At 45.7% G+C, this 13,675-nt stretch overlaps 1 protein-coding gene across 3 annotated transcripts in view; it reads left to right on the top strand.

Moving 5' to 3' along the window:
• The window catches only part of LOC119973262 (lymphoid-restricted membrane protein), a 227,807-nt gene that overhangs the window by 93,009 nt on the left and 121,123 nt on the right, over positions 1-13,675 (top strand). For all 3 annotated transcript variants that reach the window (XM_038811012.1, XM_038811011.1, XM_038811010.1), the window contains exons 17-19: positions 1,462-1,625; positions 2,898-3,003; positions 3,419-3,581. In XM_038811012.1, coding sequence (XP_038666940.1) covers positions 1,462-1,625; positions 2,898-3,003; positions 3,419-3,581 — 433 coding nt within the window. The remainder of the gene's footprint in view (positions 1-1,461; positions 1,626-2,897; positions 3,004-3,418; positions 3,582-13,675) is intronic.

Raw genomic sequence — 13,675 nt, 5'->3', positions numbered from 1 at the left:
TTTGGGTTAAGGAGCAGAAGCCAGTTGGCACATCATCCTGTGGGACCTACACCTGGGGCTCCCAGTAAAACTGGCCAAAGCATTATGGAACAAACAGATGAGCTTTGTAAATCAAGACTGTTTGTTTGATTCCTGATGCAGAGCATAAACATTGATCAAAGCCTTGCATGTGTTTAACTCCACGTTTGTGTTTCGAAGGATCCAGGTGGGGCGATTGTGGAGTTGCTGGCGGGGATTTTTTTGTATCCAATAATTCTTTGCCCTGCCCTGCTAAAGTGGCAGGCTGATAAAGGTCCTCCCAAGCCTCTGGCACTTTGATCTGGCCAATGGGGAACTTCATGGGTGGGACAAGGTGAATGTATCTGCCTCGCCTACATAAATTATTGCCCAGGACAGCATCAGGAATTTCTTTCTGTGGAGTGTGGCAGGTCAGATCTACCCTGACCCACTTGCTCCTCAACCAAACCTCTTTCTCATTGACTTGACGCTCCTGACTTTGACTTGCAACTCCACTTGTTGAAGAAATTCAGCAAAAGATGCAAGGTGAAAAGAAATGTGCTTTCTCTACAATATTTTGCTTCATCTTTGAGATATTTCTATCTTTCTGGGGCAACGTGGGCAGAGGAAAGAGAGCAAAGGGGAGAAAGCCCGATCGATCCATTCATGTTTTTGTTTCAAATGCAGAGGTTAATTTTTGTTAGTGCCAGCTTTAAAAAATGGTCAATATAGAAATGAAAGGGTGCAGGTGTAAAATGGGTGACAGATTTGCTACCTCTTTATCACTACTACTTAATTGTGTTCTCAGAAATCGTAGTCAACAATGACCTCTGCTGAGCTGACTCCTGCATGCCAATAGCTTGGAAGGAACAGAGCACCTTTAATTGAGACGGCTCCAGCAACCCTCCCAGATATCAGTGTTGCATCAGTGTTGCTCCAATACTGACCTCTGGAGCTTCCTCAATTTCCATCACTCCACCTTTGGGGAGTGTTTTTTCAGTTGCGTCAGCTCGAAGCTCTGGAAATCCTTCCCCAAATCCCAATGTGGTGGCAGAGTGGTTAGCACTGCTGCCTCACAGCTCCAGGGACCTGGGTTCAATTCCAGTCTTGGTTGACTGTCTGTGTGGAGTTTGCACATTCTCCCTGTGTCTGCCTGGGTTTCCTCTGGATGCTCCGGCTTCCTCCCACAGTCTGAAGATGTGCAGGTTAGATGGGTTGGCCATGATTAATGGGATTCTATGGTTTTTACCATTTGGTAAAGGTGCTGCGTAAGTAAGAGTTGCTTCTGGCTCTCCCATTGGTAGCATGTGGTTGAATGGGAATTATTTAGCACAGTTTGTGTGGCAGATTGGTACATGGGGATGTTGGCCGTTCCTTTCTCAACCTATACTCTGACTTGACCACCTGGTTTCTTCATAGCAAAATCTTGCTTCTGATCGTCTTCCACTTCTCTCACTGTTTCAGAATCTGAAAGATAATCTGCAGGAGAGAAGACAGCTATGGCTTCAGAGCCTCTGTGCCTTGGAGGAGCAAAGGTTGGCTGCAGACAAGGAGTACATAAGGCTGGCGAGTAACTTGCGAAGATGCAAAACTGAGCGGCTTCATCTGAAGAGGAAAGAAGCCAACAGGTGTGGGTGCTGAAGTTGCAACTGGTTTTTGATGTGTGGCTTGTTGGATAATGAAGATTGTTCTTTGGTCACAAGTGCACAGATTACATAAACTAGGCTTATATTTACTTCAGTTTAGAATATTTAGGGGTGATGTTTCTCTTCCCCTCCGCCCCCCCCCCCCCAATTTTGATGGTACAGGCATGTCAGAATCATAGAACCCCCCCCCCCCCCCGCCACCCACAATCCCTGTAACCTCATCTAACCTACACATCTTTAGACACTGAGGGGCAATCTAGCTTGGCCAATCCACCTAACCGTTGGACTGTGGGAGGGAACCGGATTACCTGGAGGAAGCCCACGGGGAGAGAATGCAAGTTCCACACAGTCACCCAAGGCCAGGATTGAATCCAGATCCCAGTGCTAACCATTGTGCCACCATGCCATCCTACTGGAGTCCTTATTTACACTTGGGTATCAGCTATTGCTGGGGGTCAGTTGAGAATATTAACAAAAGTCAATCATCTTGGCATTAAGGTCCGGGTTGAGGGACATGGATCCAAATACAAATCAACCATGCTTGAATTGAACTGAGGGATGAGACAACCTGCTTTGAGGTCCCATGTTCCTTTTGTTCCCAGGGTTGGTAATGAGTACTCCCAGCCTGTACAAAGTCCCTGCAGGGTGCTCTTCAATCCATCTGAAACTGCTTCCACCACACTTTTGCATCTCTCACCAGTCATCCTTACCTATACCCAGTGCAGTCCCAAAGGACCAAAAGTGAACTTGCAGAATGTGAATAAAACTTACTTTCATTTTATTCAAATCAATGCATTCATTATCCAACAGTACTACATCTCAATCAAATCTAATGGGGAATTCATGATTGCGTTATTTAAACTTTAATTATTATTATTTTAAAAGTATACAGCAAAGTTGTTCTAAACTTCTGGCAGTCTAAACATTAACATCACTAACAAAGAGGACATAAAGAAAAGGTAATGAATGTTGTGCGAGATGTAAAAGCAGTGGGAATTGTGTTTACAAGCTTGCCCATGACACACTTGGAAGTGCAGAGATGTGAAATGGTTGCTTGGGTAAGTGTTCTTTACTTTGTTATTCTGACGGTCGGAGGGCACGTCTTCTGAGCTTCAAAGTTTCTAAGTGTACAGTGACACCAGTGCTTTAGGAGGAACCCAGAACGTGGGGGTTTGCCACCCATTACGCAGGTGTGCGCCGCTTGAATGTCACTCTGAACTTGTGGCTTTCTGCTGCTGCTTTGTTTTTTGACAGACTGCACGAGCTTGAGGCACAGAAGCAGCTAACAGAAACAGCAGCGGCTAGCTTTGAGCTTCAGCTGCACCAAGTTTGTCAGCAGCTCGGAGATCTGCAAAAGGAGGCAAGTTTGTGTCGTCCGGGTGTCTGTCGTCATTGCATGTGTCGTTTTTTGTTTCTAGTTTGACTCTTTCAACTGATGATATCTGGATTGTTTAAGAATTCTTTCTCTGTCGAACTGTTTTGAAGTGTTATATCACTTAAGGAAGTAAGTGAGCTTGTGTGGGTGGATGGTGTGGGTGGTTAATTATGTTTAAGGCAGTTTGTGTATTTTTATCATTTTCAGCCATAAGTTTATTTTATCTAATTGGTCTATGTAAAAAGTGGCAATTTTGTTTTTGAATAAATGGAAATATATCTGGAGCTAGTTATACTCACAAGCAGCCTTAACCTGTAAAGTGTGTATGTATACGTCGACACTGTGTAATTGTTTCACAAAATAAGCCTGCATCAAACCAGTTTTTCATGCTGTCATTCAGATCTGTAACAAGGACGCTGCATTAGTTTCAGTCAGGAAAGTGACAGAAGTGTTACAGCACGAGCTGGAGGAAGCAGTCATTGCGAGGCAGAACCTCCAGTCAATAAATCAAGCTCTGTCGGGCACCACCAAAACACTCGAACAAAAGCTAAACCAGCGGCAAAGTAAGTCAACTTCAGAATGAATTTCCACAGTCTGTCGACTTGAACAAGCAGAGTTTCCTGTTTCTGTTACGGCATGTCGAGCAAGTTTAATTTTACCGAAATAGTTCCTTTTTTTTTAACAGCAGTGTTAAAGAGAGTGAGTGTGCCATTGTAATAATATTTTATTCTGTAGTCTGTTCTGTAGGAAATGAGTTTGGAGAGATTGTGTGGACACCAAATCTCTCTGAGGGATGAGCGTGTGAATGTTAAAGGAGATTAGAAATTTTTCAGAATGCAAAATTATTTTCAGTTAATGGGAATCGAGAATCAAACGTGTATAAGGTCAGTGTGTGGATTAACTGTGTGTGGGTGCAGAGTGTAAGTTTTACTTAATGTGGAACATTAAACAAGGTTCATATATATGCTATAATTTGCCCTGGAAGCGAAGTGTGAAGCAATGTATAAATAATTGAACATTAACGCACTGGATTATTATCTGAGCTACGAGCAAATTGGCATAGGGTAAATAAGATCCGAAGGTTCAATTTATGGCTCAAAGGCTGGTGTGGGAGACCTGAATTTCAATTCATGAGCCACTGGCACCAGTACTGGGGAGAGAAGGAGCTGCATCATTGAACAGCCTTCACATAACCCCCACTGAGAATAGTGTCCTGGTGAATGGTACAGCTAGGGTGGTAGTGAGGACAATAACCTAAATAGTCGGGGTGGAGTGGGGGAGGACAAGGGGGAGAGGGTTCATGTGAGGTGTGATTCGTCAAGTTACTGAGAAAAGGACAAGACAATAATAGCGCAAGGTAATGATATGGAGAATAATGACCAGAGTATGACTGGAAAGGGTCAGAGTACCAGTCAAAGGTTATGAGGGACAGATGGCAAAGTGCAGATGAGACAACCAGATCGGCCATGATCTTATTGAATGATGGTGCAGGCTCAAGGGTTGAATAGTCTACTCCTAAGTCCTATGTTCTGAGCAAATAGGGTCAGAATAGGGAAAAATGATTGACAGACCTTGGACGAAATTCTCCGACCCCTGGGGCCGCCGAAAATCCCACCCCCGCCGTGGGAGAGATTCTCCGCCACCCGGGAATTGGCGGGGGCGGGAATCACGCCACTCTGATCGGTGAGGCCCCTGCGGCGATTCTCCGCCCGCGATGGGCCAAAGTCCTGCCGTTGGGAGGCCTCTCCCGCTGCCAAAGTTTGAACCACCTCTGGTGGCAGCGGGATCAGCAGCGCGAGCGGGCCCCCGGGCTCCTGGGGGGGTGCGGGGCGATCGGACGCCGGGGGGTGCCCCCATGGTGGCAAGGCCCGCGATTGGGGCCCCCAGCTCCGAGGTCGGGCCAGTGCCCTGGGGCACTCTTTCTCCTCCGCCGCCGCCGCCACGGCCTCTGCCATGGCGGAAGCAGAAGAGAAACCCACAGCGCGCATGCGCCAGCGGTGATGTCAGCGGCCATGTCACCGCTGGCGCATGCGCCAACCGATGAAAGCCTTTAAGGCCAGCCCCGCTGCCGGGCGGCGGGCCTGAAAGGCCGCCGTCGCCAGTTTTTGCACCAGTCGGCATGGTGCCAACTGCTCCGGCGCGGGGCTAGCCCCCAAAGGTGCGGAGAATTCCCCACTTTTGGGGAGGCCGGACCCCGGAGTGGTTGGCGCCACTCCCGTACGCCGGGACTCCCCGTCCCGCCGGGTAGGGGAGAATCCTGCCCTTATTTGTGTATTTTTGTCAATGCATGCTTCATGCATAATAAGGGGGACAGTACAAATTGAAGTAAGTGGGTTTGGGCAGCACGATAGCACAGTGGCTAGCACTAGCTTCACAGCGCCAGGGTCCCAGGTTCGATTCCCTGCTGGGTCACTGTCTGTAGGAGTCTGCACGTTCTCCCCGTGTCTGCGTGTCCAAAGACGTGCAGGTTAGGTGCATTAGCCATGCTAAATTGCCCTTAGTATCCAAAATGGTTATTGGAGGGTTATTGGGTTACAGAGATAGGGTGGAAGTGAGGGCTTAAGTGGGTCGGGGCAGACTCGATGGGCCGACGGGCCTCCTTCTGCACTGTATGTTCTATGTAATGATGGCATTTACAGAGATGAAGTTGCAAAGTGACCAAAGCTGCAAACTGAATTCTGACCATTCTTAATCCATTGATGTAAAAGCAAAAGCCCCATTTGTTTAACCGGGGTCCTTGGGAAGGAAACCTGCCAATTAGTCTGGTCTACATGTGACTCCAGACTCTCAGCAATGTGGTTGAGCCTTAACTGTCCTCTGAAAAGGCCTAGCAAGCCACTCGGTAATACCAAACTGCTGCAGAAAAATTAAAAAGGAATAAAAGCAGACAAGCCATTTGGCATCAAATTGGGCACTCAAAACGACTATGACACACCCTGGCAGTCGACCCTGCAAAGTCCTTCTGACCAACATCTGGGGACTTGTTCCAAAGTTGGGCGGGCTGTCCCGCCAACAGACTAGTCCAGCAGCAACCCGACGTAGCCATTCTCAGAATCATACATAGATGATGGCCCAGGCACCATCACCCTGGCCCCACTGGCAGGAAAACCAGCAGAGGTGGTGGCACAGTAAATTAGTGAGGAGTTCCCGGGAGTCCTCAACATTACCTTTTGGGCCCTATGAAGTCTCATGATATTTGATATCAAGTCCAGCGTGGGCAAGGAAACCCCTCTTGCTGATTTCCACCTTCAGCTAATGACTCCATAGTCCTCCATGTTGAATACCACTCGAAAGAATACCACACCAAGGGCTCTGAATGTACTCTGGGTGGGGGAGTTCAATATCCATTACCCAGAGAAGTTTGGGATGATAGCGCAAATGCACTATCATCACTGACTGAGCTGGCCAAGTCCTGAAGGCTATGAACGGAATTCACAGAATCACAGATTCCCTACAGTGCCAATGGAGGCCTATTGAGTCTGCACCCACCCCTCAAGAGTGCTCCACCTAGACCCAATCCCCTGCTACACTCCCGCATCCTCACCCTAAGTGGCATTTTAGCATGGCCAATCTACCTAACCTGTACATCTTTGCACTGTGGGAGGAAACCAGAGCACTGGGAGACCAGTTAAACAAATGGGGCTTTTGCTTTTACAGCAATGGATTAAGAATGGTCAGAATCCACGCAGACGCAGGGAGAATGTGCAAACTCCACACAGGTAGTCATCCAATGTGGGAATCGAACCCGGTCCCTGGCATTGTGAAGCATCAGTGCTGACTTGTGCCACAATTCTCTGGCTTCCTAGCTGCATGTTGCGTTGTCGACGGCATTCTCTGGTCCTGCTGCTGTCAATGGGTATTCCCATTAAAACCATCCTATGCCACCAAGAGACCCACGGGCTGGGGTGCACTGTGGGTGGGATCATAATCGCCACCAGCCAACGGCTGGAGAATTCGGCCTTCTGGATCTTGTCCACTAATCCACCTGTCACAGATGCATCTGTCTATGAAGTGCGGGTAAGAAGGACCATCGCACAAGTGCTTGTGAAGGCAAAATCCCAAGGCATCCACTGCTTTGAAAATAGAAAATATCTTTGAAACCTGACTTTTAAAAAAAATAGAAGACTGAGTGAAAAATATAACAACAAAAAGTTTATAGAAAGAACAATAGCTAAATTAAACATTGGTCCCTTAAATGTATGAGACTGGGGAATCTTCGGAAAATAGGGAAATGGCAGAGACTTTGACCAAATATTTTGTATCCATCTTTGCTGCAGAAGGCACAAAGAAATCGCAAGAATAGTAGAAAAATCAAGGGGCAAATGGGAGGGGATCTTAAAACCGACCACAATCTCTCGAGAAAAAATGCTGGGTAAACTAATTGAATGAAAGGGGCCAACAAGTCCCCTTGGGCCTGGCTGGCTACATCCGAGAGTCTTAAAAGAGATGGCTGCAGAGATGGGGCAGACATTGGTTGTAATAGTCCATAATCCCCAAGATTATAGAAGATTGGAGCGGATTAGTAAACAGCAAACATAACAACCTCAATCCAAGAAAGGAGGGCAGCAGAAAGCAGGTGACTATTGGATAGTTAGCCTAGCATCAGTCACTGGGAAAATGTGAGAATCCGTTATTAAGGTAGTAATAGCAGCAGGACAGAAATCACAGTCATTAAATAACCCAGAAGCTACACAATGTTTTATAAAATGAATTGCCTTTGGCAATCTTTTTTGGAGTTCTTTGAGGAAGTAGTAAGTCGGGCAGATAGCGGGTAACCAGTAGATGTAGTTTATTCGGATTTCCAAAAGGCATTTGGGTGTCACATTAAAGGTTACTGCGCCAGATGAGAACTCTCAGTGCTTGTGGGGGCATTCATTAGTCATGGGTAGAAGATTGGCTAACTAACCGGAAGCAGGGAGATGAGGTAAATTCGTAATTTTTCAGGATGGCAAATTGTACCTCGCGACATGCCACAGAGGTCCGTATTGGCCCCTCTGCCAGTTACCATCTATATTAATGATTTTGGATGGGCATTCCAAGGTCATTGTAGGCAGAATATTTGAAAAGATAGGTGAGAAAGCAAGTTGCAAGGCAGACTCAAAAGGGAAGAATTCAATACCCCTCTGGCAGCGAGTTTGGAGGTGGGTTTGCGGCATTTAATCATCAAGGGGATTCTGCCAACTTCCTGCCTCCTGATTGAGTTCAGAGTGGGAAGGCGCATGGGGGTTTTTCCTGCCTGAAAGCTAAATGAGGCCCACTAAATAATGTCCACTTAAGGCATCCTGCTGCTGTTGATAGTGGCAGACAAGGCATAGACCACGCAAAGATGAAAAAGTGCGTTTCCAAGGTGGTGGATGGTGGACAGAGAGAGAGACCAACTACCCGATGCTGGCCAGTTAAGTGCCTGTTGGGCACCCTATCCCCATCACCCCACCTAACCTTTGGACACCCAAGGGGCAGTTTCTTATGACCAATCCACCTAACCCGCACACCTTTGGATTGTGGGAGGAAATCGGAGCACCCGGGGGAAACCCACGCAGACACGGAGAACGTACAAACACCACATAGTCACCCGAGGCCAGAATCCTCCCTGGGCGCTGTGAGGCAGCAGTGCTAACTACTGACTTTTGGAATGTTGCAAACGAAAGAAGCAATTTGTGCACAGCGCGATCCCATAAACCGCAATGAGCTCTGTTCTTGATGTTGTTTTGAGGTTCAGTATTTGTGGGGACCACAGGAGCTCTGCTTTTTAAAACATTTTTGCAGTTGAATATTTGCATGCCCATGGGAAGGCAGATGAGATCTTTCTGCTTCAGTTTTCCCAGTATATACTCTGTAACTCAGCTACAAAAGTAAAAATTGTGGATGCTGAAAACTAATAAAAAATTTAAAATACTCCATGAGTGCAAAGAGCAACAAAGTTAACATTTCAGGTCAACGGCCTTTCATCAGAACCAGAAGCCGAGTACAATTGTGAGAATTGTAACGTGTGTAATACAATAGAGAACCAAACTAAACATTTTTTAAAAAGGAAATGAGAGACAGAGTAAGTATGAGAATAGATTGGCAGCTAATATAGAAGTGAACCCATTTTTCTTTCTCGGTAACTTTATAAATAACCTTAAAGATCGGCGAGGTCGATTAGGAACGAAAGGTGGGAGGATCTTGTGTAGGCAGAAGTATTAAATAAATACATCAAGGGTGGATGAGGAAAGGATGTTTCCTCTTGTCAGAGTATCCAGAACTGGGGGGGGGGGGGGGGGGGGTGTGTCGCTGTTTAAAAATGTGTTGCTCATTTCAGACATGAGTTTTTTTGATGCTCATGAGTGTCTAAAACTCTCTTCCTCAAAAGGCAGCAGAAGAGGAGCTTTTGAATATTTTTAAGGCAATACAAGATGGATTCTTGATTGACCGAGGGTGGTGGTGGTGGTGGGGGGAAGGTCATCAGGGTTGACTGATATGGGGTGGGATTCTGTGATCCTGAGGCTAAATGTTGATGCTGTTGGAAACTCCATCGCGTTTCTCAACGGTGTCAACACGGCCTCAGGATCAGCAATTGTGGCCAAGGACGGCACTGCAGCAGGTCACGCCGCTCCATCTGCTGATCCTGGTGTCAACTGGGTGCTGTGGGATCTGTGCATGTGCAGTGGCACCGGCACCAACGCGTGCCTGTGCAGTAGCTCCCTTCAACGCGCCGGCACCGATGCAGCATGGCGCCAGGGTTACGGGGGCTGGCGCGGAAGAAAGGAGGCCCCCAGCCAAAGAGGCCGGCCTGCCAACCGGTGGGCCCCGATTGCGGGCCAGGCCACATCGGAAGCCCCTCCCCCCACCCCCACAGGCCGTCCCCCTGACCCTTCCACGCCGAGTTCCCGCCAGCTGAGAGCAGGTGTGGACAGGCCGGCAGAACTCTGCTTTTTTATCGACGGCTGCTCGGGCCATACGGGCCAAAAATCGGTTAGGTGGGGGGGTGGGGGTGGGGGGGGGGGGGGGGGACACCTGCGTAGAGCAGCCCCTGACCGGCGCTGCGCCTTAATCCAATGTGCTTTAATTTTGCTGACAAGTCTATTATGTGGTACGTTGTCAAATAACTTTGGAAAGTTGTTGTACTGAACAGCGACAGTTCCCTTCATTACGTATTAAAATTTGATTGTTAGTCAATTGCCATTTGCCTTCAACAAATCCGTTAGAATCCCAAATTTTTCTAAATATCAGTTCTATTCCGGATTATTCGGATTCCCCACCCAATGTTAAGCACAGAGCTCAAAAGCAAGGAAACTTTAAAACTTTAAGAACTGACCGGGTTTCTTAGGCTAGAGAAAGTTTAAGTTCACCTTAAGGGGTTCACTATAATGGTTCGCTCAGAGGTGGCAGCCGTTCATCGACTTCTTCAAGGAAAATTGACCGTCAGCAAGGGGGGGAAAGGGGAGGTATGGAAGTGACGTATAAGAGCAGGAAATCTAATGTATGGGTAGTGTTAGGATTTAGGGATGGGGAGAGTTGGGTGGTCTATTTGTGGGGTTTTTGAGTGTGTTGGATCTCTGTTTAGAAGGTTAAAAATGCTAAAACTATAAATGCCTCAATAAAATATTTTCTTAAAAAAAAGATGTTTTAACAGATTTTTTTTTTAAGCTGTGCATTTATATAGTGTCTTGCACGGTCAAATATAATAATAGCCGCCTATTGTCATGAGTAGACTTCAATTAAGTTACTGTGAAAAGCCCCTAGTCGCCACATTCGGGTAGGCCGGTACGGGAATTGAATACGCGTTGCTGGCATTGTTCTGCTTTGCAAGCCAGCTCTTCAAACCTACTCCGGGTTGGAGTAGGTTTCTAATCCACCCGGTGATGACTAATTTGGTTTGCCACTATGGAGCTTGTTTCTCCCAGCACCAACAGGGTGCTCCCTTCAACGCGCCAGCCCCGATACAGCATGGCGCCAGGGTTACAGGGGCCGGCGTGGAAGAAAGGAGGCCCCCTTGGGCAGACAAATGATGGAATGCAGGCTTCATTGCACACCATCTCTTCCACATCACTGCGATATGCTACCATAGCTGTAGTGATCTCTGTATGTAGTAATACATGAACAGAGACTATGTTAAGCTAGTACAGGCACTCCGGAACATTAGATAGCCACACTGTCAGGACCTATAAATGTTTTCCTGTTCGTTTCCTAGAGGAGTCTGTGTCTGGAGTGCAGAGAGTACAGAGCTAGAGAGAAGTTAATAGATATCAGTAATTATCTTTATCTTACTTAATAGTTTGATCTAAAGTTATTTATTTGAAACGTCAATGATGCATCAAAGCGGCAGTGTGATGATGTGTCACAGATGTGGCAACGCCCATTTAAAGGGAAACTGCCCAGCTTTTGGAAAACGCTGTTTAAGATGTTCCAAGATGAATCATTATGCTTCTCGATGCCAGTCTTCAGCAAAGCATCTCTCTCCCACACAAGAAAAATTACAACGTGAGAGCAGTTGAAAGAGATGAAAAAGTCAATTCACCACAAGATTTTTCCCAAGATGATGGAATTGTCTCTGGAAAATACCACCTTTGTCGGTGTGATTGATCAAAGGAGACAGATCTTCAAGCAACAAAGAAAACTCTTCAAGCAACAAGCAAAAAAATCAACAAGTCAACATTGTTAGCAATGAGTGGATGACTGCAATATGTATCAATTGTCCTATAAATTTCAAATTCGATACAGGCGTTTCAGCAAATCTCAATTCCAAAGACTTGTCAACACAGGTGACTACGAATAGTTCCTGCGGAATGCTCATTGAAAGATTACAATGGCAATCAAATTATTTTGCATGATTCATGTTATCCCAATGCCCGCAACAGGGACATTCATGAAAAGTTAAGGTTTAAAATAGGGGATGATCACCGATCTTCGCTCTTGGGTGCTCAGGCATGTAAAGATTTACAGCTAATTCTGAGAATCTTCCTGAATACTTCGGAGACATCTGCAATACAAGATGACATCCAGCAATTATTGAAAGAATACCATGATGTTTTTCATGACATGGGCACACTGCTATATCAATATAAAATTATTCTTAAAAAAGATGCCAGGCCAGTAATACATGGCCGAGAAGGTGACGCAGCCAACCGGTTGAATGAGTTCCCGAGTCTGTGTTAAAAAACCATTGGTGACATAAGGATATGCATGGATCCTAAAGATCACAACAAAATATTCCTCAAGAGCATTACCCAATACCTAAAGAGAAGAAATTACCTCCAAAATGGCCAATGCAATATATTCACTAAATTAGATGTATCTCCAGGATTTTGGCTGATGCAGTTTGATGACTCCAGCAAGCTCCTCTGCACATTCAATACACCTTTTGGAAGGTATTGTTTCAATAGAATTCCCTTCAGTATTATTTCTGCATTAGAAATATTTTATCGTATGATGGAGCAAATGACAGAGAACATTGAAAGTGTTCGTGTTTATGTCGATGACAAAATCATCTGGTCGACGACAGCAGAAGAACGCAGGATTCGACTCGGAAAGTCTTTGAAAGGATACATAAGCATGGTTTAAAACTCAACCAATCGAAGTGCATGTTTGTCACCTCAGCTCTAAAATTTCTTGGTGACAACATATTAGCTCATGGTATCACACCGGACGATGACAAAATTGAAGCCATTAAAACAATGCAGCATCCGAAAGATAAGGCTGTTTTGCATTTTCTAGGATTTGTGAACTTCCTGGGGAAATTCATATTAAATCTTTCACCAGAACTACTGTGATACAAGAAAACACTGATTTTGAATGGACTCAGCGTCACAATGAAGAATGGTTAGATCTGAAACAACTGATCCAGGCTCCAAGCTTGACATTCTTTGACCCGACTAAACCCACTAAAATTTGGATTGATGCCAGTCAGAATGGCATTGGTGCCGTTTTCCTACAACAGAACGTCCATCACAACAACTGGGTTTCCATAGCCTACGTCTCGAGGTCAATAACCTCAGCTGTGTAGGTACGCTCAGATCGAGAGAGTGTCTTGGACTTGTTACTGGAATTACCAAATTTCATGATTCTATACGGCCTACCAAAATTTACTGTGGAAACAGACCATCGTCCACTTGTCAACATTATTGATAAGAATCTTGATGATATGACACCTAGACTACAATGACTTATGATTAAACTGTGTAGATATGATTTTAACCTTATCTACACTCCAGGTAAAGAGTTAATCATAGCTGACACTCTGTCCAGATCAATTGACACAGAGATCACACCAGCAGAATAATCAATTACATTGATGCTCATCGACAATTGGTTAAAGAATTATTTCCTGCGTCCAATCGCAGGATGCCACTTTGACCAGAGTAATCCATCACCTGCAGAATGGATGGCCAAAAGGACACTGTCCACAATATCAGAGTATACAGTCTGGACTGATGATATGAGATGGTACTCTACTGCGACAGGACAGAATCATCATTCCAGCAAGTATGAAGTCAGAAATGCTAACTAGACTTAATAAAGGTCATCTAGGCATAGAGAAATGTAAACTCAAGAACCAGGCAATCAATTTATTGGCCAGGTATTAATCAAAGACATCACAAACATGATTACTTCCTGTTCCACCTGCCAGAAACAGCAAAGTCAACAGTGAAAGGAAAAATTGCAGCAACATGATATA

Source organism: Scyliorhinus canicula, chromosome 11 (assembly GCF_902713615.1).
Source record: "Scyliorhinus canicula chromosome 11, sScyCan1.1, whole genome shotgun sequence".
Lineage (NCBI taxonomy): Eukaryota > Metazoa > Chordata > Chondrichthyes > Carcharhiniformes > Scyliorhinidae > Scyliorhinus > Scyliorhinus canicula.
This window is presented reverse-complemented; position numbering and strand designations above follow the sequence as displayed.